Genomic DNA, 24347 nt, shown 5'->3' with positions numbered 1-24347 from the left:
AGCACTGACGTTCAGTCACGATGCCTTCAGGTGCTCCCTTTAAGCTCTTACATTTGAGCTTTGGACCTGCTGGGTTTTCCCAATTATTGTCTTATCGAAAATAAATTCATGTTTTACAATATGTATATTAGATAATATACATCATATTATTTACACTTGTTACAATTGTGATTGTCATGTGTTATTTTATAAATAAAGCTGCAGCAAGCTACTTTGTGCTACTGCAGGAAGAACACGTGTCAGTGATGCTAGAAGTCCAAACTGCCTCCATTGGTTGTCCTTGAGCTGCTGTGCAGACACACTTTATATATTTACCCCCAAAAATATTATTGCACATATCTGTGGATGGAAATAAAAAAGTGCTTCATTATTTACTAATTTACTATTGGGTCTTAAGTAGCATAACATTTAAGTAATGCATACATACCTCAAAAGTGTACTTAACCACACAATAATCACTAAGGTTGCACAACTGGAGCTGAGGGCTCTGGTAAGTATCACACATATTACTATAGTATTGTTTGTATTATTTTATTGAATGACCAGAGGCGGACCTAATCATACATGGGCATGGACATGCTCCCTATTCGCGTAAATTAACTACTTCCACGTATTTCCATCCTCTTTCTGAACACTCACTTGTCCCACAGCCCGCAATGGCAGCGCGAGAGGGGCGTTGCTTGTGTGTGTACGTCAGAGCAGGCTGGCCCACGGACAGGCTCAGCACACACGGAGAGGCGCCATGCACTACCCTAGGACCGACAACGAGCCCGCTGAAGTCCTCGACCAAGCCCGAAATGCTCGGTTCAGGGCGCACGTTGGTGCATTATTTCACTGATAATAGGTATGGAGAGGGAGAAGGTATGTTAAAATGGCGGGGTTTTGAGTCTTACTTATCAGTCTCGCTCGGTGTTGCGTGGCGGAAGCAGCGGATCGTTTCCAAAGTTATCGGTTAGCAGGGCGCGTGTGAAAGATCGGACTTAAAGGCGCAGTGCACCCGTTGTGGCCGCAAACATGGAGCAGAGCGATTTGGAACGAGATCAGCAGTACTGTGAACTGTGTGGGAAAATGGAGAACCTCCTCAAGTGTGGTAGGTGCCGGAGCTCCTTTTACTGCAGCAAGGAGCACCAGAAACAGCACTGGAAGAAACACAAGCTCATTTGCAAGGAGATGGACAAGGCGCAGCTTCCCAAACAGAAACCGGAGCAGCCGTCTCCACCGTCGGGGGATATCACGGCACCGGAGAAAAACAGGGAAAAGATAAGTGCTGAGCAGGTGGAAAACTCTTCGATACCTCAAACTACAAACGCAGACGTACGGGGGGGCGACGACACGCCGAGAGAGGACCGGTCCAACAACACCCCCACACCTAACGGACAGACTAGCTCATCCCCTCAGAAACTTGCCATGGAGTATATAGTCCCGTGCATGAACAAGCACGGCATCTGTGTGGTGGACAACTTTTTAGGAGCCGAAAATGGGCTCGGCATTTTGGATAATGTCCAAGCGCTGCACAAAACGGGAAAGTTCACAGACGGACAGTTGGTCAGTCAAAAAAGCGACTCCACTAAAGACATACGAGGGGACAAAATCACGTGGATAGAGGGGAGGGAGGCCGGTTGCGAGAAGATCCGCATTTTAATGAGTCGCATGGATGACCTGATAAGACATTGTAACGGCAAACTGGGAAACTACAAAATAAATGGAAGGACAAAAGTAAGTATTGCAGCACGTGGTAAGACACGACCGGCACTCTGAATGTAGGGTGTCTGCCATGCATGAAAGCTGTCAGTTTGCAGCACTCGTCCCCCAGGAGCTAGAGCCCTGGTGGTCTGCCGAATTACACCTGTCACACAACCAGGTGGGTTAAGACCAGCAGTGCTCTGGCTCCAGAGGACTACATGAAATGTACGTTTTGCAGGCATCGGACTGTGTTGCATAAGTGTAACTGGGAACTGTAAGACATATCCATTCTGTCATCTTGTCATTATGGTGCTGTACAATTTATTTATCTCCATATTGATTGATATATATATGTAATACACATGTAATACACACACATATAGTATTCTATTAGGTTTGCCTAATACGTTTGTTCATGGACTTGAGGCTGTATAACACATGTTCTCCATGCACCTCTATTACGTGCTGCTGAAAAATACACACACAGAAACGAGGAAGCCACCCTGCTGGGACAAATCTACGGTGTGCATATCACATTGCTTATGGTCAAAAATATTTAGAGGCGTCCATTTGGCTAAGAGTGGGACAATCTTCACCATGTCAGAGGCAGCATGAAGCCTAACTGCTGCTTGATCGTCTCCGGGTATGCTGTTCTGTAGCTGACCCCTGACCTCGCTGTAAAGAGGTGGCAAACAAAGTAGAGCTGCAACAATTTATCGATTTTAATTGTCAACTGTTCCATTAATTCGGTCGAGTGATCCTTTTAAGAAAAAAAAAGTTTGCATTCCGGATTCTTAACATGAATAATTTCTTGTTTCTTTTCTCCTATATGACTTAAATAATTGAGTTTGTAGACAAAACAAGATATTTGAAGACGTCCTCTTGGGTTCTGGGAAAGAGGAAGGCCTTCATGTCTCAAGGTTGGCAGTGTGGGGAGAACTGGGCAGCTTCTGTCTCACTGAGACGCGTTTTCTGTCTTTTTTTTAGTCTGGTTCCTCTGAGATAATGAGCAGCATCAAGTGTTCGTTCAAAAGTTGTCTTCCATTTCCAACAGTTACTGTCCTTTAACTGCTGTCCTCTTGCGCCGATAAAAAAATGTTTTGAAGCCGTCTGCGTCAACCCAAAGCAATGTCCTTCTTGTCTCATCTTGGATGTTGGGTTGTGTGTTCCACGCGGCTCCTTTCACCTAGATGTGGTCACCGTGGCCTTGTGACTTGAGATTGACCTATGAGTCGCTCATGTATTTTTTTCCACACATTTACGGTAATCTCTGCGGCTGTAGTTGAGGTGGTTGTTGAAGCCCTTGGCACATGGTTGGTTAGTGTAGAACACATGTGTCAAACTCGCGGCTCATTTTATGTGGCCCGCGACGGCATGAAATAAATATAGGGAAGGGAAAAAAATCCTGTGCTTTTATTTTGAAGGTCGTTTCTTCTGCAGCGGAGTGCGGTCTGTTCACTCGCCATCATGCTGCGTTCACGCCTGAAGAGAGGCAAACTCTTGATTTACTTGCGTAAGTTCACTCGTCGGACTATTTGTGATCGTTTTCTTCACTCGCTCTAGAAGTGCCGGAGAGGGGGCGTGGCTTATCATGGCATATAACAGTTCGTTACCACCGTCCACCACGGAAAGAAATAAACACTCTTTGTACGTGTTGATTCCACAAACGTCGGACCATCAAGCCTTCGTGTCTGGGTTCATAATATTAATATTATATTATTATATTATCCGTAGCCGCACGCAGCTTCTCCAGGAACTGCGTCTGGATGACGGCCGCTTCCAGAAGATCAACTATCCTCTGTAGTTTCTAATTCAACGGCATGACGTCATAGATGTCACGCGGAGCATTTCAACGGACTCACGTCCTTTTTTTGCCCGAGTTTAAAAAATCTGCCCGAATGAGGTGCTTTTTTCGCGTCACGTCATTCACGCACACGTGTGTGTGTGTGTGTGTGCTTGTGTAACCACATTGACTTTCTATTAACAAACATCCCCAGTTCCCCTATGATGAATTCCTCCATCAGGTCTATGTCAGTGGTCACTAAGGTTGAAGTGATTGCTGCTTCATGTTTTTCAGTATTTATAATATAATCAGAAGAAAAGTTAATGTTGAATATGTGAATCTTTTTTAATTACACTTTGTTTAATTTATTTAGAGTTTGCGTATAAAAGCTGCTCCTCAAGACTCTGACTTGTAGAGCAGCTTTATGTGTCATAGGTTCAGTGAGTCATTAATTACATCTTTGAGGCTTTTTAAAACTACTTGTCACCAGACTTTTTTATTTCATGTTTATGCATGAAAGCACTGTTTAGTATTTTTAAGTCTGAAGTTACTAAAAAGTTATTTACATTGTATTACATTGTGTCCTTAAGATTCACTTGTTGGTTAATAATTGACTGTAAAAGGGAATATTACTAACTGGTTTCGTTGTGCATACTGTGATATTCGGAACTATCTCGGGTTCAAACCAGTGGAGAGCCACTGCCCCAGACCAGTGGAGAACCAACTGTCTCAACTATGACAAAAAAGCTTTGAACAAAGTTAATGTAATAATGTGTGTTTGATCTTTGATAAATATGGGTTAAAATAAATATAATTAAATTTAATGGATTTATTTTATAATATTAAATACATTTACATATATGTTTATACATTTATACGAGTATACTTAAATAAACAATAACAAAATGCAAAGACAGTTATTTAACAATGTATTCTGGAGTCGTAAGAATTATACCGTGTTACAGTTACAACCGGCCCTTTGAGGGCAGCCATGAGGCTGATGTGGCCCACGGTGAAAATGAGTTTGACCCCCCTAGTGTAGAAGGTCACCGTTCAAAGTAAGACCCTAAAAGGATTCGGTTTAGCACATCAAAATCATTCTCAACACTGAACTTACCTCTCAAAGTAGTCACCGCTTTATATTTGTCACGTCGCCATCTCATGTTCGGTTGTCACAGCGCTCCACATTTAAGGGATCTAGCAGTGAACCTGCTTCAGGTGCTTTTGTTTTGTGTGCTTGCACAGAGCTCTGATCGTCCAGCGCTGTTATTCTCCTGTCCAGCTACGTTTTTCTCTGGCTGCTTCTTGGTAGAGTAGACATGAAACATTTTTCAGAAAGCGCATTATTTCATGGCGTGGTTTAGTTGGGCGGTAGCGCCACGCAGCTGGCCACTGAGTCAAAACACCTACTGCCTAGTTGCCTTGGCAAACACGCCTGGACTGTGACCAGGGAAAATCAGCATGACTTGCACAAATGGAAGTCCGCCAGTATCAATGGCTCAAAGGCACACAATGTAAAAGCACAGTTCGCAATGGGAAAGATAGATGGAGAAGATTTTGCCTTAATATTTAATGTCATTGTTCCCATTAACCACTTTTTACTTGATAACTGTGTGGGGATTCACAAGCAGCAGGACGTATTTGTTTCTCTACAGCTCCAGCATGTTGAACGCTTCCTTCATATCAGGGAACATAAAAGAGTTTGTAGCAGCAACACGATTGTCCCGTTGCTGACGTCAATGTTGAGGTTCCAGCATGTCAACAGATCTTTATTAAGCCACCGCTGCATTATGAATGTGTACTAATAAGCCGGTGTTATGCAGTTATGTTGTTGAACATGAAACATGACTTGCGTGCCGTTTCAGAGGTCATTTTAGAGTTCAAATACTGAGATTAGATAAATGCATTGAGTATTCTAGTAACCATTTTGTTGATTGATTGTATTATAAACTGCTTAGTGCTAGTGTTGGGAAGTTAAGCAGGTCATCATTTTCTTATTGTCTATTTTATATAACTGTGAAAACATCTTTTTTTTCTTTCTTTTTTTTTGACTGCATTTCTGACTTTTCCACCTAATCTTTTTTTTACTCTATTGAGCACATATTGATAACGTTATAGTTTATCATAGGCCAATAGACATTTTTACTGAACATAGCTTGAATGCATCCAAATTTAAAATCCTTGAAACCTCCTTAACATTCACCGTTTGCTCTGTTATTTCGCCAGGTAGGATGGGGAGGCCCACCGGCTGCTAGCGACTAATGTTACCAGCTCTCCCTGATTTGTTGTTTTATTAAAAACCCACGCCCCCAGAGTTGATGTGGGCAGGGCGGTTAAAACGGCACCTGCTTTTTAGTAATAGTTATTTAAATAGTTTCAGCCCTAGATTAGATACTGTTTTGTCCTTTTAGGGACAGGATTGCTTATTATATATTCCATTCCATCAGTAAAATGTTTTTTGTGCACCTGATGCAAACATATGAGATGGCATTTCAGACATTTGATAAAAGCTCTCTACAGTGTGAAATACAGAAGAACATTCATGAAAATACATTCCCCTCTAATAAGCACACAATACACGTGTATTCTGTGCCATGTTACACGACCCCTTCGTAAGTGAAAATGACAGTCTAGTCAAATAAAACCAGTTTCTGGAGATTATAGATTTGAGTTTCAGGAAGAAAACTAGAACCAGACACATTATTTTCTAGTCGGGTAACGGAAAGTCAATCTGCAACTGTACTGACAATCGAATAATTGATGAGATTACTTTTTCAATGGAGACATGAAAAAAAATTCCCTCGTGCGAGTTTCTCAAATGTGAAGATTTCCTGTATTTCTTTGCCTTACATGATAATTGTTTTCATTTGTGGACTATTTTGTTGATTTTAAACATGTTGCTTGATCTTTCAACATTTGAGTTTTTATATTGCAATAGCAAGAAGTGATTGAGAACAAGTATTTATCATTGGAAAAACTCCTGCTGACAAATACTGTAAATCCTTTATTGCCTTTTACAAAAGCACTGCACTGATTTGCAGCATTTCCCTCAATAGCCTCGCTGCCAGTATCGCAAAATCCCTATTGTCTCACAGTATACCACATAGTGTCATGTCATTCAGCCAAAACTTACAGCTAGCCAAGCCTTTCATTTTCAGGGGAAACTGCTGACAGAAGTTGTTCTTCCTTCACCGGATCAATCTGGACACAATCCATCCGTCTCCTCCCCAGTGTCGAGTTTGATAATGAGCAACTGGGTTTTTGTTTTGCATGTCGAGTTATTTGTTGCGCGATTTGTTATGTCACAGACCGACTGTGGACATTCATAAGGAAGTTGACTGTTGACCTAAATCTTAGAACTCTATATATTAGAGATGCACCGATCAGGTTTTTTGTGCCGATCACTGAAATCAGTATCTGCCGATCACCAATAACACCGATCACTGAAATCAGTATCTGCCAATCCGATAATACCGATCACGGTGTCGATTCAAGCATTCTATTTATTGTGTAGCATTATTGCCTAGGACTATGAGGAAATACATATATAAAGCACCTCAAACATTCAAGAAATTACAGATTTCTTTAAACATTTAGGACTTTTACTTTGAAAAATGTCCTAATTGATACATTCAAATTGTTTGACTGCTATTGTAGGGGATTTCAGATATATATGGAACACATCTGCATTATTCATTTCCTGGAACTCTTGGGGAAATCTATAGACAGGACTTTTTTTAACATACAAAAGTCTGACTTATTTTTATAAACTCTTCCTTGGTACAGTAAAATTTTTTTACTGTTAGCATAATTTAAGCTAAATCTCAGAAACGATCTATAAAGATACAAAATCAGTTCATTGTTTACTTTTATATGTTCGTGTATGATTTGTCGTCATCTTATTTTGATAAACGGATGTTGTTTCACGTGGTTCTTTCCGCTAACTTTGCAAAACCGGATGTTGTCACTTAAATCCTTCCGCTAACTTTATCAAAACCCTCGCGCGCTCCCGATCGAATGTGTTTACCGTGAACATCAGTCTATAGGGGCAGACATGTGAGAGTCGGCTGAGTTGACCCAGAGATTCAACTCTGGGGACGGGGACGCCACTCGGTGCGTGAGGATCCCCTCGTGGACCTCTGACCTCTGCCGGCCCTCGCCGGGCGCATCGTCTCCGTTGCGATGCGCCGCGATTGAAACGTCTCTGATAGTTTTTCTCGCAGATGTTACGTCATCTGATCGGCCGTTTTGAGAACGCCGATCAAAACCGATAATGGGAATATCGGCCGATATGGATCGGCGCCGATCAGATCGGTGCATCCCTACTATATATTAAGTAGACTAGAGGAAGTCATGTGGTGGTGGTCCTCTTGAGTGTTGGAGCCAGCTCTACAGTATACGATAGAGCAGTGGTCACGAAACCTTTTACGCCCAAGATCCCTGACCTTTGCCTTGGTGACAGACACGATCTACCTATTGAAGCGTTAAGAGAGAAATAGACTCTCCAGACTGTACTTGAGGCTTTTTGTTTTGCATAATTGAATGAAATCAAACATTTTGGTCCAGCTTTCAAATTGATGTGACCAAGAAAGAACACACTAAATGACTTCATTTCAGTGCAACATAAAAATGATTTTTTTTTACTGCACACAATATGAAAAAAAACACTTTAGCAATAAGCAGACTGGATGAACTATATTAACTGTTGTATTTATCAATTGAAGTTACGACACATTACTGACACAATTCTCAGTCAATGCAACAAATGTAAGTGCAATTGAGCTCTGTGTCCCATCACAATGCCATCAGAAGTCATGTGACTCCTCAAGTCAGTGTTCTGGCTGTGACTGAACACTGACAACACCTCACAGACAGCCAGTCTGAGGCGGTCTGTGAGTGTCAGTAAGCCGGCTCCTGGACTTTGATTTGTGGATTTTCTGAACTCCACTTATAAGGTTTTCAGGTCAAATTTGGCATTCATGAAAGTGTTCTCATCTGGGATTCGTTCTGAACTTTGACCGTTGGTGATTACCTTCACATTAACTCTACAGGCATTTTTAGATTTAAATAAATACGAGAATATTTGTATCATTAACAATTAGGTTTCTAAGTCATGATTCTATGAGGCTTTGTGATATAAAATAAACAAAATCACTACATGAACACTGCAAATGTATTTGAATAAATAACTAAGCATCTTTTCTGACATTGGTCTTCAGAAGTCCGTAAGTAAAAATTCATTCTCGAACATTTTATAAAGTATAAAATGTTCGAGAATGAGGCCCAATGTGTTTCTGAATTTATTTTAATTTTATTTTGGAGAGCAACAGTGGTCTCCAACCCGTCTGGCTATTAAGGCAAGCTGCTCATTTTGTCCACCTACAGTACCTGCATGCAACCTCCTTCCTGCTTATTGTTTAACCATCTCACAGTTAACTATAAATGTAATCGTTGGCGGTATTGTCGGAGCACAGGCCCACTCATCATCCACGGTCAAGTTTGAGCCAACTAGACCTTTCCTAAAGCTCCTTTTGTTTCTTCTACGACAATTCCAATAGATTAACAGAACAACAGGGGGGTGACAAGAACAATGAATACAGACCAATTAACACCATTTGGTCAGTGGATGAGAGAACCAGCTGTGTGTCTGAGCTATGGGAAAGCATTGCATAGGAAAGGAAGTAAATAAAGGTAATATTCATAATCCTAATGGTATTCAGTATTCACACATTTAAATAGGACTTATACAATAATTTGATATTCCGACTGTTTATGGGATTTCCGTAACAAGCAGAAATCGTGGTTATTTCTTCCATGGTGGATGGCGGCAATTATTACCGTTTCCACAGAATAAAGCCACAGAGATAAGCCACGCCCCCTCTCTAGCATTAACGAAGCGAATGAATAAACCACAAGTAGTCGGGCGAGTCAACTCACGTGAGTAAAGTGTTGTGAATATTGGTGTGAACGCAGTATTACGCATTCAACATGTCTGATTTGTTGCCGTGCTTCTTGTCGAGCCCTCGCAGCGGTGGCGGTATTAGATTTTGACATGATTATGGTCTGGAATTCCGCATATGCGTTCATGATCATCTCCTGCTCGTCAGCGATGAAAAAAGAGGCTCTTCCTTTGGAGTTTATTTGTCATTCTGCTTTTAGAAAATCATGGATTCGGTGATTGACGCTTTCCGCTTTTTGAAGTAGGTAGGGCACGGACAACTATCCCAATCACTGCTGAAGGCTGGTTCAAATTAACAAGATTGTATGAGCACTGATCAGCCTTTGAGAAACCGAGAGTCTGATTTCAATCATTGGGTGAATTTAAGCTGACTAATAGGACATTGATCGACTTATTTGAACCACATACGAGGAATAGGGCCCAGGGTCAGTCCAGTCAACCAGGTTATTCTTTCATTTAGTAGTTATTGACTTTACATTTGATTTCTTCAGGAATGTTTTTTAGGACTATTTGTGTTTTGTTGTTTTTATTTCTATATTTTGGATAATTGGACCAGCTTTGGTATGCCCCCAGATCCATGCAAGTGAACCCTAGAAAAACCCCTTTCACAGGGGTAAAAGGGAAGAACCCTTCAGGAGAGCAACAGAGGAGGATCCCTCTCCAGGATGGACAGAAGCAATAGATGTCATGTGTACAGATGAACAGTTTTACAGAGTAACGACACATTTAATGAATATGACAGATGTATGAATAATTTGGCATGGACCACGCTCCAGATATCAAAATACATGAAACAGTTGCAGAATGTAAACGATCATTATCGAAGTGACCGACGTTGCTAGTATGAGCCCCACTGGAAACGCCAGTGGCTGCCTGACCAAGAGATGGTGCAGGATTTCATTGATTGCACATTTTTTACAAGAATATTATATACACTACCGTTCAAAAGTTTGGGGTCATCCAGACAATTTCGTGTCTTCCATGAAAACTCACTTTTATTTATTAAATGAATTGAAAATTGAATAGAAAATAGTCAAGACATTGACAAGGTTAGAAATAATGATTAATATTTGAAGTATTAATTTTGTTCTTCAAACTTCAAGCTCAAAGGAAGGCCCGTTGTATATCTTATATCACCAGCATAACTGTTTTCAGCTGTGCTAACATAATTGCACAAGGGTTTTCTAATCAGATATTAGTCTTCTAAGGCGATTAGCAAACACAATGTACCGTTAGAACACTGGAGTGATAGTTGATGGAAATGGGCCTCTATACACCTATGGAGATATTTCATTAGAAACCAGACGTTTCCACCTAGAATAGTCATTTACCACATTAACAATGTATAGTGTGTATTTTTGATTAATGTTATCTTTATTGAAAAAACAGTGCTTTTCTTTGAAAAATAAAGACATTTCTAAGTGACCCCAAACTTTTGAACGGTAGTGTATATATATATATATATATATATACAGGACTGTCTCAGAAAATTAGAATATTGTGATAAAGTTCTTTATTTTCTGTAATGCAATTAAAAAAACAAAATGTCATGCATTCTGGATTCATTACAAATCAACTGAAATATTGCAAGCCTTTTATTCTTTTAATATTGCTGATTATGGCTTACAGCTTAAGAAAACTCAAAAATCCTATCTCATAAAATTTGAATATTTCCTCAGACCAAGTTAAAAAGATTTATAACAGCAAAACAAAATCAAACATTTGAAAATGTGTTTCCAGGTGTTTCGAGTTAATTAGACGATTCAAGTGATTTGTTTAATACCCTACTAGTATACTTTTTCATGATATTCTAATATTTAGAAATAGGATATTTGAGTTTTCTTAAGCTGTAAGCCATAATCAGCAATATTAAAAGAATAAAAGGCTTGCAATATTTCAGTTGATTTGTAATGAATCCAGAATGCATGACATTTTTGTTTTTTAAATTGCATTACAGAAAATAAAGAACTTTATCACAATATTCTAATTTTCTGAGACAGTCCTGTATATACACATTTTTTACAAGAATATTTATTGACATGCTTTTAGTTCATGACTAAATTGCAACAATTTACAGCAAAAATGATGGCAAAATATTTGATCATTATGAGACAAAATAATTTTCAGACCGATAGCCGACCCATTTAGAATGGATGAAAATCTGACGAGGGATGCTAATCTTACGGTGTCTCGTGATTTAATTAGATTTTGATTCTTTGGGTCGTGATGATTTGATCGGTGTATTCACGCCTGAAGGCTAACGGCCGCTGTCGACGACATGCTCGAGCTGGCGTAGCCATGAAGCCCCGCCCCACGGCTGAACAGAGCACTGTTTATTCAAAGTTTCTTAATACTGAACGTGACACGTGTCTAAATTGCACCGAATCCAACACAGGACTCCCCTGGGTGAGCGCGTGTTTATCTCTCCGTTTACTATGCCGAGACTGTCCAAGGAGCATCTGGCTGTGATCCAAGTAGGGCTTTGAGAAAGACATCTTCTGTTTTTGACTGAGGCAGGAGGGTTGAGGACAGAGGATTTATGGTGGGTAGATATTGTGCATTTAAAAAAAATATTTATAAAGTTATAAGGAAAGTGTTTTACTTTTTTTTTTTTAAGATATAAGTTAAATAGTAATCACTTTACGAAGTACAATTATTCTCGTGCCACTCCTGCCTCTATGCAGAATGAGGGCACTATATGGTTGATTTAGAGATTAATTTACCTGCCTATAGTACTTTATTCAAACCCACACCTTTTGTTTCTTACCCAACTTTTGTTTAAAATGCCAAATATATTTTTATATATTTTTTTGTTCTTTTTAAAAAAAATATGTATTTTGCTGACTGCCCAGTCTTTTAACACTGGCAACAAGAAAGTATCAGTGACTGATAGGGATGCACCGATCTGATCGGCGCCGATCCATATCGGCCGATATTCCCATTATCGATTTTGATCGGCGTTCTCAAAACGGACGATCAAAACGGACGATCAGATGACGTAACATCTGCGAGAACTATCAGACGTTTCAATCGCCGCGCACCGCAACGGAGACGATGCGCCCGCGAGGGCCGGCAGAGTGAGAGGTCCACGAGGGGATCCTCACGCAGCGAGCGGCGTCCCCGTCCCTAGAGTTGAATCACTGGGTCAACTCAGCCGACTCTCACATGTCTGAGCCCCTATAGACTGATGCTCACGGTAAACACATTCGATCGAGCGCGCGAGGGTTTTGATAAAGTTAGCGGAAGGATTTAAGTGACAACATCCGGTTTTGCAAAGTTAGCGGAAAGAACCACGTGAAACAACATCCGGTTTTCAAAATAAGATGTCGACAAATCATACACTAACATATAAAAGTAAACAATGAACTGATTTTGTATCTTTATAGATCGTTTCTGAGATTTAGCTTAAATTATGCTAACATTAAAACATTGTGATCAGTGCAGCCCTCCAAGTGATCAGGGCAACACACGGTCCGACTTGACACTTAGCCAAGCAGTTTATGCTTCATTTATTTGAGCATTGAGTTTCAGTTGTCCAAGACAAATTGAGGATGAGGAAGACAAATAAACATCAGCGCACAAGTTGTGTGCAAAAGATTAGACTTTATGAAACGGAAGGATCCTCAATCTACAATCTCTGTTTCAAATGTTAAGGGATTATTTGATGAATTATTGAACTCTAGATGCCCAACAACTGTTTATAGTCAGGAATATTACACTGACATTAAATCATTGGATCTATCGACAGTGCCGTTGTCTCATAAAAAAACGACATATGACAAGTTCTGCCAGGATGCTATCTCAATATCTAATAAAGGAAAATATTGAGGAATGCCATGCACATGTCCTGGAAACATCCATCTCTTTATCGCTTTCCCTCCTCATTTGCTGGTCCAAGCTGCTGCTCTCTGATTACCTTTGCGTGTTACTCGCATAACTAAAATAGTATTAAACCGAATCGCATGAAATTCGGTGGGATGATTGGTTATTATCCAGGGACCATTTGATTAGATCGCGGTCAAAGGTCAAGGTCATGAAAAGGTTAAAATCTTCTTTTTACCATAGCGCGGTAAATTTTTATCCAATTGGCATGCAACTAATGCCAAAATGTTCATAATTCAATGCCCAATCTTGTGATATGCGAAGGTATGCGCTCTACCGAGTGCCCGTTCTAGTTCTGTCTGTTTTGCTGCTGCATGATGCATTTAAAGTAGGGCTGTGAAACGATTACAAATTTTAATCAAATTAATCACAGGTTTCTGTGGATTAATCATGATTAATCACATATTACCGATATTCTCGGTATATTTTTGTGAGAACATAAACTAAAGATTTATGACAAGACGGATATATACATTTATACATTCTTTTTTTATTCATAAAAAAAAAAAACAATGGTGCTGCAACTCAGCAGTTATTTAGCAGTTCTCTTCCATATGGAACATTAATATATCTTCATCCTAAACAGAATGTTTAAAGTAAGTACGGTCCTAACCACAAGCCATCTGTGGTTCTCTTAACAAAAGATTTGATCAAGAGTGGTTTCTCTTGTCCTGTAGCTCAGGTTGCTGTTCGTCATGACCAGGTCACATGAACGCCATATTGGAGTTAAAGGGCACTTCATACAAGGTCGGCATCTGCAGATGCTGGCTGATCTGCATTCCAGTCTCATGTGTTCTCCATGGATTTGTATCCACCTTTTGTGAGATACATCTCTGTGGTGCCACATGGTCAACTTGCTTTTGTTGTATATTTTTCCCAGGTGCATAATTGAGCTTGTGCTGGTGTTTCATTTCCCCACTGTAAATGAACCTCACATAGACTTTCTACAGCTGTCGAGGTGACAGAGACTGCCGTGTCCTTGTTTTTGCGGCAAGTCAAGGCTCTCACACCTTCACTCAGCCAACACACAAACGCACACCATTCTCACACTTTTGAATACACACAAACGCACAATTCCTACCCAAGGCTATTTACCCATCTTCGGCCTTGCAGCAATGCAGTGAAGGGTGGGAGGGGCGACATAGCAGAGGATCAGCCAACCTTCCTCCCGCTCTGCACGTAGCACAACCATTAAAATACTGCTCCCTATGGAGGGAGGCCAGGAGTCAAAGTTTACAGAAGTTCACTCCTCTCTTCTGGTCCAGCTCCACCCCTCTGCTCCCTGTCTGTGTTCTTATTTCCCCCTCCCTCCCTCCCTCTCTTTCTCACACACACACTCAGAGAAGCTCACTGTATTGCATCTTACCGACAGGAAGCCCTTTGTCAGTCGGACTCCCCGCCCCCCTCATTACCTTCGCATTGAAAATGCCGGAAGGTTATGTTTTGATTGCCGTGTATTTATTTATTTATTTATTTATATGCGTGTTATTCGCAAAACTCAAAAAGTATTGAACCGAATTGCATGAAATTTGGTGGGATGATTGTTTATTATCCGGGGACCAGTTGATTAGATTTTGGGATCGATCGGGTCAAAGGTCAAGGTCAAAGGTCATGAACAGGTCAAAATCTTTCGCAGAACTCAAAAAGTATTGAACCGAATCGCATGAAATTTGGTGGGATGATTGTTTATTATCTGGGGACCAGTTGATTAGATTTTGGGATCGATCGGGTCAAAGGTCAAGGTCAAAGGTCATGAACAGGTAAAATCCTCTTGAATCACATGGAATTTGGTGGGATGATTGGTTATTATCCAGGGACCATTTGATTAGATTTTGGGATCAATCGGGTCAAAGGTCAAGGTCATGGAAAGGTCAAAATCTTTTTTTACCATAGCACGATACATTTTTGTCCAATTGGCATGCAACTAATGCCAAAATGTTCATAATTCAATGCCCAATCTTGTGATATGCGAAGGTATGCGCTCTACCGAGTGCCCGTTCTAGTTTGCTATGTGAGTTTGTTGCTTTTTTGCTTTGAAGGTCCTGATAACCGTGCATTACAGTAGTGCCTGTATGTGAGCACAATGTGGACAACTATGGGCAGATGCGTAAGAAAACAGGACTCAGACGTATGTGTGATGTAGATGCCTCTGGCTCCCCCCCCCCCTGCTCCCCCCCCTCACTGAGCGTGAAAAGATTTTGCACGTACAGATTTTGAAATATATGGTTACGATGTAGAACAATACAATGTATCTTTTCAGAAGTATGTGGACCAACAGACTTCCATATTCCCAATTCAATGATTAAGTTCAACACTTCAAAGTCCAAATGTTTTTGAAAAATAACATATAACTTATCATTCCACTGCAGACATGAAAGATTTGAGTCAAATATAAAGCATATGAAGACATTGCTTCACTTGTACGGAGAGCAAGTGAAGGAGTTCAGTCTGCTGCGAGTGTTTATAATAATGTTGCTATGGGTTATGTTGAGCTAAGTGCATGGAAGAACTTGCCTTTTGTTTGTCATATCACTGCTTCGACACGGTGCATGAGGGCTGAAGCTTCCCTCTGGGTTTGTGCACGTTCACCACTCACCTCGGCTCCCCTTTCAAGTCGAAAAGCACACAGTTGCATGACGTCCCAAAGGTGTTGGCTGCAATTTCCAAGACTCAAGTTCTGATATCCTAAATACTATTTGCCGTTTGATATTGCCGGCAGTTTTAAAACTGTGTGAATTAGATTATAAATCCGATGGATTCAAGTGTGAGAGTCGCCACTTATGTGCGTGTCTTATTTCCAAGGGACTTTCTACACTGTTTACACCAAGAAGTTTACAAGAGCTCATAGGGGTCCGCTGCCGACAGCCAAGCAGATCATGGGACTCTTAATGCAGCAGGAACAGGCATGGGGAAGTTGACGTGCTGCGCGATATCTCCGGTTCATTTTCTCGCTAGTTTAAAGTTAATAATGAGGCAGCTGTGTTGTAAACGCTCTCTGCTTATATGCGCCGTGGTGCAGGTGAGGCAAGGCCAGTGCCATCTGGCTTCATGCACTCTTAACCTTCTTTATTTTCAGGCAGCACCTCTGACTTGTTTAATTGCACATGAGATCTAGACATTGAATGCATATGTTTATGCTTTCTGTGGATCTGCTTTTACTAATCACGCCTTTTCATCTTCCTGTCCTGTCTTCAGGCAATGGTGGCGTGTTACCCTGGAAAGGGTACAGGATACGTGCGCCATGTGGATAACCCCAATGGCGATGGCCGGTGTGTCACATGCATATATTACCTTAATAAAGATTGGACTGCCAAGGTATGTGAGTGATGTACTGAGGAGATACTGTCAATGAGTACTAGATGACTTCATCATGAACTAAACGATGCCGTAATTCATTCCCCTGTTCCTTATTTGCTTTTTTTGTTACAGCATTGCGTCAATTGTCATTTGAAATGACCAATTCAAATTTCACTGAAATAATAATCAAAACGAAAATGATTAGCAAAAAGGCCATATGTCCATATTGACGTTGGACTTCCTGTCACAAGTTTATGACAAGTCAGCGCAGTCCTTGTCTCCATGGTGAGGCCGCCCCCCCCCCCCCTGTCCTGCTTTACTCTCGACACCCGAGTCGAGTCAGTGGTAGAGGTTACGTGTCAGTACGTGCGCTTCGGCCACTCTCCCTGTTTATAATCCCATTAAAATGCAGAGATCCTACTAATCCAGCCACACCCAATCACGGAAAAGAGCGCCCCCACACTATTTCCCACTGTTCCTCCTGCAGGAAAGTAGATACACAGGCAGACAGTTGTTACTGCAGTCATTTATTACTGCAGTTGTTTATTACTCCTATCATATGGATCAAACAGGCATTTAAAACAATTCTGGTGTTTTGGTGCACATTGTTTGGGATGTTTGGCTTTGCTAAAGGAACATTCATATAATTTATACAAGTATGATTGACAGTAATGGTGCGTTCACACCGGACGCGCTGAAAAAATTCTCGCCGCGTCTGACGCAGCAGTCTCGACGCGCGTCGAAAAAAGTGTGTTCACACCAGACGCGTCGGGGGCGGAGTAATAAATGGGTCGAGGAACGACAGGACCGCAGAATGCTGCCACTTTTTAGTGGACTGAGCTGCACTCCCACTGCGCTTCTCGCTGCTCTCTTCTCTCTTTGATACGTGTCTCTGAGACTTTTCCACCTACGGCGGCAGATCTCCTCTGCCATGAAACACATATGCCGGCGGTTGGTTGATAGTAAAGTACAACAAATAGCTAGAATAAAAGCAAATACATACATTCAAAACTTACCAGGTAGTCCAACGGCTTCTCCGACCTTCTTCCACGCTTCATCTTTATAGCTACGGTTTCGGTAAGTAAAAAGAGTCGTGTCATAAAGTTCGGGGTGCCCACAGACGGCGACAATAATCTTTTCCTCCATTTTTAAACCGGCAGGACGATGACGAGCGGAGCTGCTCAACGCTGATTGGCTGACGCAACTATGACTTATGCGTTTTTGCTGCCGGAGTTGGGAAATTTCGACGCGTCCGGTGTGAACACACCATAAGGCTCCAGACTAACTTTCTCCCCACTGTCCAGAAAAATAATTTTGACCTTCTGTGTAAACTTTAAAACATCAAAATGATTTCCGTTTAGATTGTTATCATCTATAGTGGTTATTTACATAGAACACACATTTCAAATGATTAGGAAATACATCATTGTATTTTTTATTTCAAACATATTGGCATTAGTTGTTTGAATGATGTATAATCAGCTGCTTAGAGCTAGAATGAGGAAGTTAAATGGATCATAATTCCTTCTTTATTATCTCTTGTATATTGCTGTGAAAACATCTTCTTCAAACGACGGTGTCTCACCAAAAGCTACGTTACAAGATTACATTTGATCACATCCTGATAGCGTTATAATTTACCTTCGTCCACTACTCGGTCTTTTTGAGTAGATCTTGAACACACCATAATGCAAGTCTATGCAACGTCCATTACCGTTATCTGTTTGCTCCATTATCAGCAGGAACGTGCTAGGAAGAGACTCCCGCCGTCAGCAGACGAGCCAGTTACTGTGATTACCGTCTTAAACCATCCGTTTTAAATCAGCAGGCGATTTTATCAATGCATATGATATATTTTATGGGAAATAAATTTTACAACATCAAATTTAAAATGCATAATTTCAATGAGCTGTTGCATTTTAATATAACCACGCCATCATCATGAGGTAGAGACAAATGTTATTTGCCACCGTTGTCCAGCTGTTCCCTCTGATGCAGTGGCAAAAAAGGATTGTTTTTCAAACTTAAACACCTCAGCGGCTGCGTTAGAAGGCTTTATGTTTTGGGGCTTTCCATCATCCAATTCCAGGGAATTTATTCAAATGTAGTACAAACACCCACTTGGACTCAAAGATGAACTAATTAGGAGGATAAGGTCAAAACTCAACAGTCACTATGACCTCACAAAACCAGTTTTTTGCCATAACTCGTAATAATAAATAAGAATTAATTTGTGTAATTGTGACATTGTCACATCCAGAAATGGATACATTGATGAAGTGATGACATTTTTAACAAACGAAGCGTAAACTCTGATTTCTTTTCTCCCTCTTATTTGGTAAGGTGTTTCTACGAAATGCTTGAACAAACAGAAGTGGGCATTACGTTTCAAGTTCAGGTTTAGAAGCCCTGATGCAGGGTCCACTGTCACATTAAGTGTTCAGCGGTGAATGACATTGGACAACAAGTTTACTCGACTATGAGACGGATAAACAGGACGCTGCACACCAGGAAGGAATAACACTCGTTACTACTGAAAGCAGCAACTGCTAGGTGGGAGCGTGGCTTTCATGACTCACTGACTAAGACACGTGAGTAGACAAGAGATTGACTTCCAGACTTCCTCACATGACCTGCATGTGAAAATTACTTAATTACAGGAAACTCCTCTGCGTGCTCATTCGTGGTAGAATGCTGGCCATGCACAAGTCTGTCTTCTGGCTATGAGAGAAGCTTACCGTTATTACTGGTCTTTATACAAGCAATAAGACAAGTTGAATAGATTGTATACCCGTCTCCTGCTCTGAAGATACAAAACCAAATCACAAAAATAAAACCAAACAATAAACCCATAATTGAATTGTACATATCCATGTTGACGAGTTCAAGCATGTGACTGCCGTTCCTATTTGTTGATAAAAATGTGTACGCATTATAACTATTGACATATTGCATTGCTAGTAGACACAGGTTTATTTTTTGTAGTGCCATTCCGATACTGGTATCAGAACTGCCTACGATGCAGTCTAAAATGCTGGAACGGGTATTGGAGAGTATGCAGTTCTATGCACTGATGCAATATCACGTGACCATATCATTTATCAACTAATTAACGCGACACAAGAACAGCAACTGTGTCACTTGCTACCCAATCTGGACATCCAGCCATCCGTTTGAGGTTGTACTGAATTACACATATGATGCGTTCAAGCTCTATTCAGTCAAAATGAATAGCGGGCAAAGCTAAATTATAATTATACCGTGCGTGTTATAAGGTATTACAAAATATTCGGTCAGAAACTATTTAAATAAATAAATACAGTTTGAAGCTGTTTCCACAAATATTAAAACATGTTTTTTCTTTTTAGTTATTAATCCACTGGTATCTGATCAATCTTCTTTATCGACCGATACAGAAGTTCAGGAATCGTCATCAGGAAGAAAAGCAATAATATCTGAACGTAATGTCTAATAATAATAATAATATATTTTGTGGGACCACCGTACTTACAAATTGAGACGAAACAACAGTTTAGAGTACGTTAGGTGTCTCATGTTGCAATAAAAAACACGTTAAAGCCAACAGATGCCAATCAATTGGCATTCAATCTAACCTGTGACCCACTTTTGCAGCTGTGTTTTGGGTTTTATAATCAATCCCGTGTTTGCCCTAGAACTGTCAACACAATCATTTTTTTTATGTGTACACTAAATCTTTTGTGCATCAGGTGGGTCCGACTGCTCGTTTGTTAATCGGCTAAGCTGTTGCAGGATTTGTATTGTCATGTTCATGCGCGGGCTTCAATTACTCAACAGAGCCATGTTCTGCGTCCCCATGGACATATGAATGATTGTAATCTTGTCCCTGATTGGCTGTTTATTAGGCATGTGATTAGCTGTGTTTTATAGAATGTGGTTGCCTGGATACTGGGGTTCTGTGAGAGAATGACATGGCTTTGGAATGTTCAGGTTCAGTTGCTCCACTTATTTACCCACATTTTAATGTCTCAACAAAGTAATTATACAACTTTTCCACTCATAAAACACAGTAGGTCCATACGATTCATTGTATAAAGTATCAACACTTGATATTCTCAATTCTCCTGAAGGTCCCAGCATGGTACGTCATGTTTCAGGATGACCAGTTTCTGCTTTTGAATGTTCTCCACTTTTATACTAGCCCTAGCACTATATAGCACCTTTACGGTCTACTCGTACTGAAGTAATTATGCACAAATAACATGCTATTTATGTTTGTTTTGATCCAAATGTTGTATAACACCACAGCAAATGCTCTTTGAGCAGCGAGTCAGAAATACGCCTGAAGAACAGCTGGTGTATCCCGCTACAGTGCAGCCAGTCGGTAGTGATAGCAAGTGTGTCCTGATTTTACAGTTGGTAACCTTACTTAGAAGTTGTCGCCTGCAACGTTTCATCAGTCAGCTGTGGCTGCTTTTTGTTTCGCTGCTTTTTTGATCATTGCGTTTCCTGTAGCTTCTTCACAAAAAAATCTGTCCTGTGTTTTGCTTTTTAACTAGCAAACTAGGAAATGTTGAGTTTGCATGAGCAGGTGCTTAATCCAGAGAGTGAACAGGGAAACAACGCGGCTGTTTTCAATCACTACTATAAAGATTGTGCATTCCCCCGTGCAGGTCATTTGAATCCAGTGCAGGAATGTTGGCCTGTACATCCCACATTAATAAGATCTTCACAATACGATAACCATCTCAAAAAATATCACGCTTTCACGGTATATAGGATGTATTTGTACGTGTATATAGGTATACTATGATACCACAATACCTCTGGCAGGGCAATACATCCATATTATATTGACTGATTTGAGACTGCATATCGTCTAAGATTTAGATATTGTAATATGTTGTAAGTGTTTTCTCCTGGTTTTAAAGGCTGCATTCAAGTAAAGTTATGTGACTTTCTGAACTTACCTGACTGTTCCAGCTCTTCCATTATTTGCGTTCAATTACTTGGTTATTAAAACCACATTACTGACAAGTATTCATCAAAAATGTACAAAGTCAATCCTTTAATATCGTAGTAATATAGGTATTTGTTCTAAAATATCGTTATTTAGTTTTTTACTTTCCCTATATCGTCTACTCCTAGGTATATCGTTAAAACCTGATAGAGAGGTAATTAATAGATGTAAATACATTGCCTAAAGAAAAGTAATTATTTTTGTATAAACACTCTGTATCCAGTTCACAGCATTATTTTCCTAAAATAAAACCTGCTGTGATCCAAAGCAGTTCCCACCTAAAAGGCCGCACCAGAGATCAAAATGATTACTCAGCTTGATCTTGGTCAGAAGCTGATGTCCTGCGAGGGCCATCCTGTGTTCACTCTCTTTCAGGTCACAATGAACGTTACCACCAAGTTGGATATATCGTGCAGTCAAACAATAGTTCAGATCAGTGGTGCTTTAGCGGCTTGCGTGTTTCAGGAAGAAAAAAACCTCCTGACCCTATTGTGCTTCATTTATTTCTGTCACACCACCGGCATTCCCCCTCATTCAAAGTAGCATATATGAGAATAGCGTTACTTTTCCGACAAACGGTGTGAACCTTTCTGCCCTGCTAGTTTGCGTGTGAAGAGAGGGGCCTGTCATATCAGCTGTGAGTTTCAGCAGCACGCTTGCAGCAATCTGCTTTTTCACTCTCCCGTCCTTTATCCAACCGGAGCAGTTTTCCTGTGGGTTATTCTTCCTATCCCTGCACAGGAAAGCCTTCCCCCCGCCGCTGCTTCCGATCCAGAGCTTTCCTCCTCTAGCCCTTCGAATTGTACAGCAAATTTCCTGAACATTATCCTCCTATGATTGTACATTTTAAAAGCCTGACAGTGGATCTTCTGTAACAGTAATAGATCCAGCTTTAGGACACGTTCACTGAATGTTTCCGATTTTAATACGGATGAACGCGACAGGGTCCGAAAATGTCCACTCCTTTACTTAGTGTTTGCTTCCTGCAATTGCTTTGTCCTGATTTGTTTTCAATAACGGGGTTGTTCCTTCTTGTTCTGCTCTTCCAGGAACACGGTGGCCTTCTTCGAATCTTCCCTGAAGGAAAGGCACAGTTCGCCGACATAGAGCCCAGATTTGACCGTCTGCTGCTGTTCTGGTCCGACAGACGGAACCCTCACGAGGTTCAGCCCGCCTTCGCCACCAGGTCAGCATCCAAATCCGACCCTGCACAGGCCCAGGTGATCGGGTCTGTTGCGCAGTGACTCAGTGCTCTGATTGTCTCCCCAGGTATGCTATCACGGTGTGGTATTTTGACGCAGATGAGCGAGCCAGAGCTAAAGAAAAGTACTTAACGGGTAGGTTTTGATGTAAAACCTACACAAACCGTATACGTTTATATTGATTCAGGTCCTCGGTGTTTGTTTGACACTTCTGTATCATCGCTTGTGTGTTTTGTTTTCGTCTGTGTGCAGGAGAAAAAGGAGAAAAGGTTGAACTTGGCAAACCATCAGATTCCAGCGAGTGAGCAGCCTGCGTCCCCTACAAACAGCCTTTGAGTGCTCTATCCTCAGAACGTGGCCTACAGAGACCGTGTGTGTGTGTATTTGTGCGCGCGTTTGTGTGTTTTACATGGCAATGCAGCAGACTGCCTGAGTGGAAGATCCACTCTTATGGAGACAAACACAAACAGTGGAATCTGTTTGTTTTCAGCAAACCGGGGAAACCCAGAGGACCTTGAATGTCATGACATTGTACTGAAAGGGATTGTGCGTCTAGTTTTTTTCCCCCTTTCACCTCTTGGGTGAAATGGCAGGCTGGAGAGCACTCGCGTTACAGCTCCCTTTTTCAGAAAATTACCAGGAATTAAACTTCTCCCAGAGAATCTACAGCTTGTGCATATTGGTTTTTTGCAGTCAATTCCTTAAAGGTACAGTGTTCTGCATATGCTTAATGTGTTATGCTTTTCACATGGAATCAGCTGTTTTAAGCTACTGTGTTGCTAAATGTACTTGAGGTTGCAATAATATGAATTAAAAACATCCTTTTTCTGACATTGTTTGGTCTTAGTTTGAATCCAATCTTTTGCATCATTGGTAACAAAATCAATGTGCACAGATTTTAAGGCGTGACACATCTGACGCCACTCTCCTGCAGTCCTGCTTGCACCATATGCGGTTTCACGCTGCCCTCTGCAGGCCGACAGTCTACACAACTAGTTAGTCTGACTTTCCAGACCGCACCATTAATATGATTACCGGTGACTGATGGAAATAAACTTTTGTATACTGAGAAGTAAGAGGAAAAATGGGTTCAACCATCAGTAAATTCAACTCAACCACACTGAACCTAAAAATGTGATTTAAATATTCAAATGGTTATTATAATATTTTAGAATATGAATCAAGTGGTAAATGATGCTATCAACCAGTGAATATTGTATAAATGAAAATTCAATTAGATTTATTTCCTTTTTAATGTCCTGCATTATTTGCCCGAGTTGCCTATTTGTGACGGCCTTGCTTTGATTTATCAATTGCTTATATTTACACATTCGATGCCAAACAAATCAGGGCTTGAATAAAAAATGAGTAATCTGTAATATTTTAAAACCAAAACAGACCTTTTCCAAGACGGTATCTAAACTTACACCTCACAAGTACAGTGAGAATGTTCCTACATTGTAAATGGACAATAAATCTCTTTCTAAATGTCTACGTATCGTCTTGTGTTAAGTTCTGAGGTACATGCTGTATTTAGTGCTT

The 24347-nt window shown here is 40.7% G+C and overlaps 1 protein-coding gene across 2 annotated transcripts; it reads left to right on the top strand.

The window, feature by feature from the left end:
• Nucleotides 1-728: 728 nt before the first annotated feature.
• On the top strand, nucleotides 729-23638 carry egln1a (egl-9 family hypoxia-inducible factor 1a). Of its 2 annotated transcripts, XM_056435423.1 has the most exons (5): nucleotides 731-1716; nucleotides 16503-16622; nucleotides 22653-22789; nucleotides 22873-22940; nucleotides 23058-23638. In XM_056435423.1, the coding sequence occupies exons 1-5, from the start codon at nucleotides 1015-1017 to the stop codon at nucleotides 23108-23110; spliced, it is 1080 nt and encodes a 359-aa protein (XP_056291398.1). In that variant the 5' UTR covers nucleotides 731-1014; the 3' UTR covers nucleotides 23111-23638. The 2 variants fall into 2 exon arrangements, with proteins under 2 accessions (XP_056291399.1, XP_056291398.1); XM_056435424.1 differs by lacking the exon at nucleotides 16503-16622 and having other exon boundaries at nucleotides 729-1716.
• Nucleotides 23639-24347: the final 709 nt, after the last annotated feature.

This window comes from Pseudoliparis swirei, chromosome 17, assembly GCF_029220125.1.
Source record: "Pseudoliparis swirei isolate HS2019 ecotype Mariana Trench chromosome 17, NWPU_hadal_v1, whole genome shotgun sequence".
NCBI classification, from domain to species: domain Eukaryota; kingdom Metazoa; phylum Chordata; class Actinopteri; order Perciformes; family Liparidae; genus Pseudoliparis; species Pseudoliparis swirei.
The sequence above is the reverse complement of the archived record's forward strand: the minus strand, read 5'-3'. Positions and strand labels throughout refer to the sequence as shown.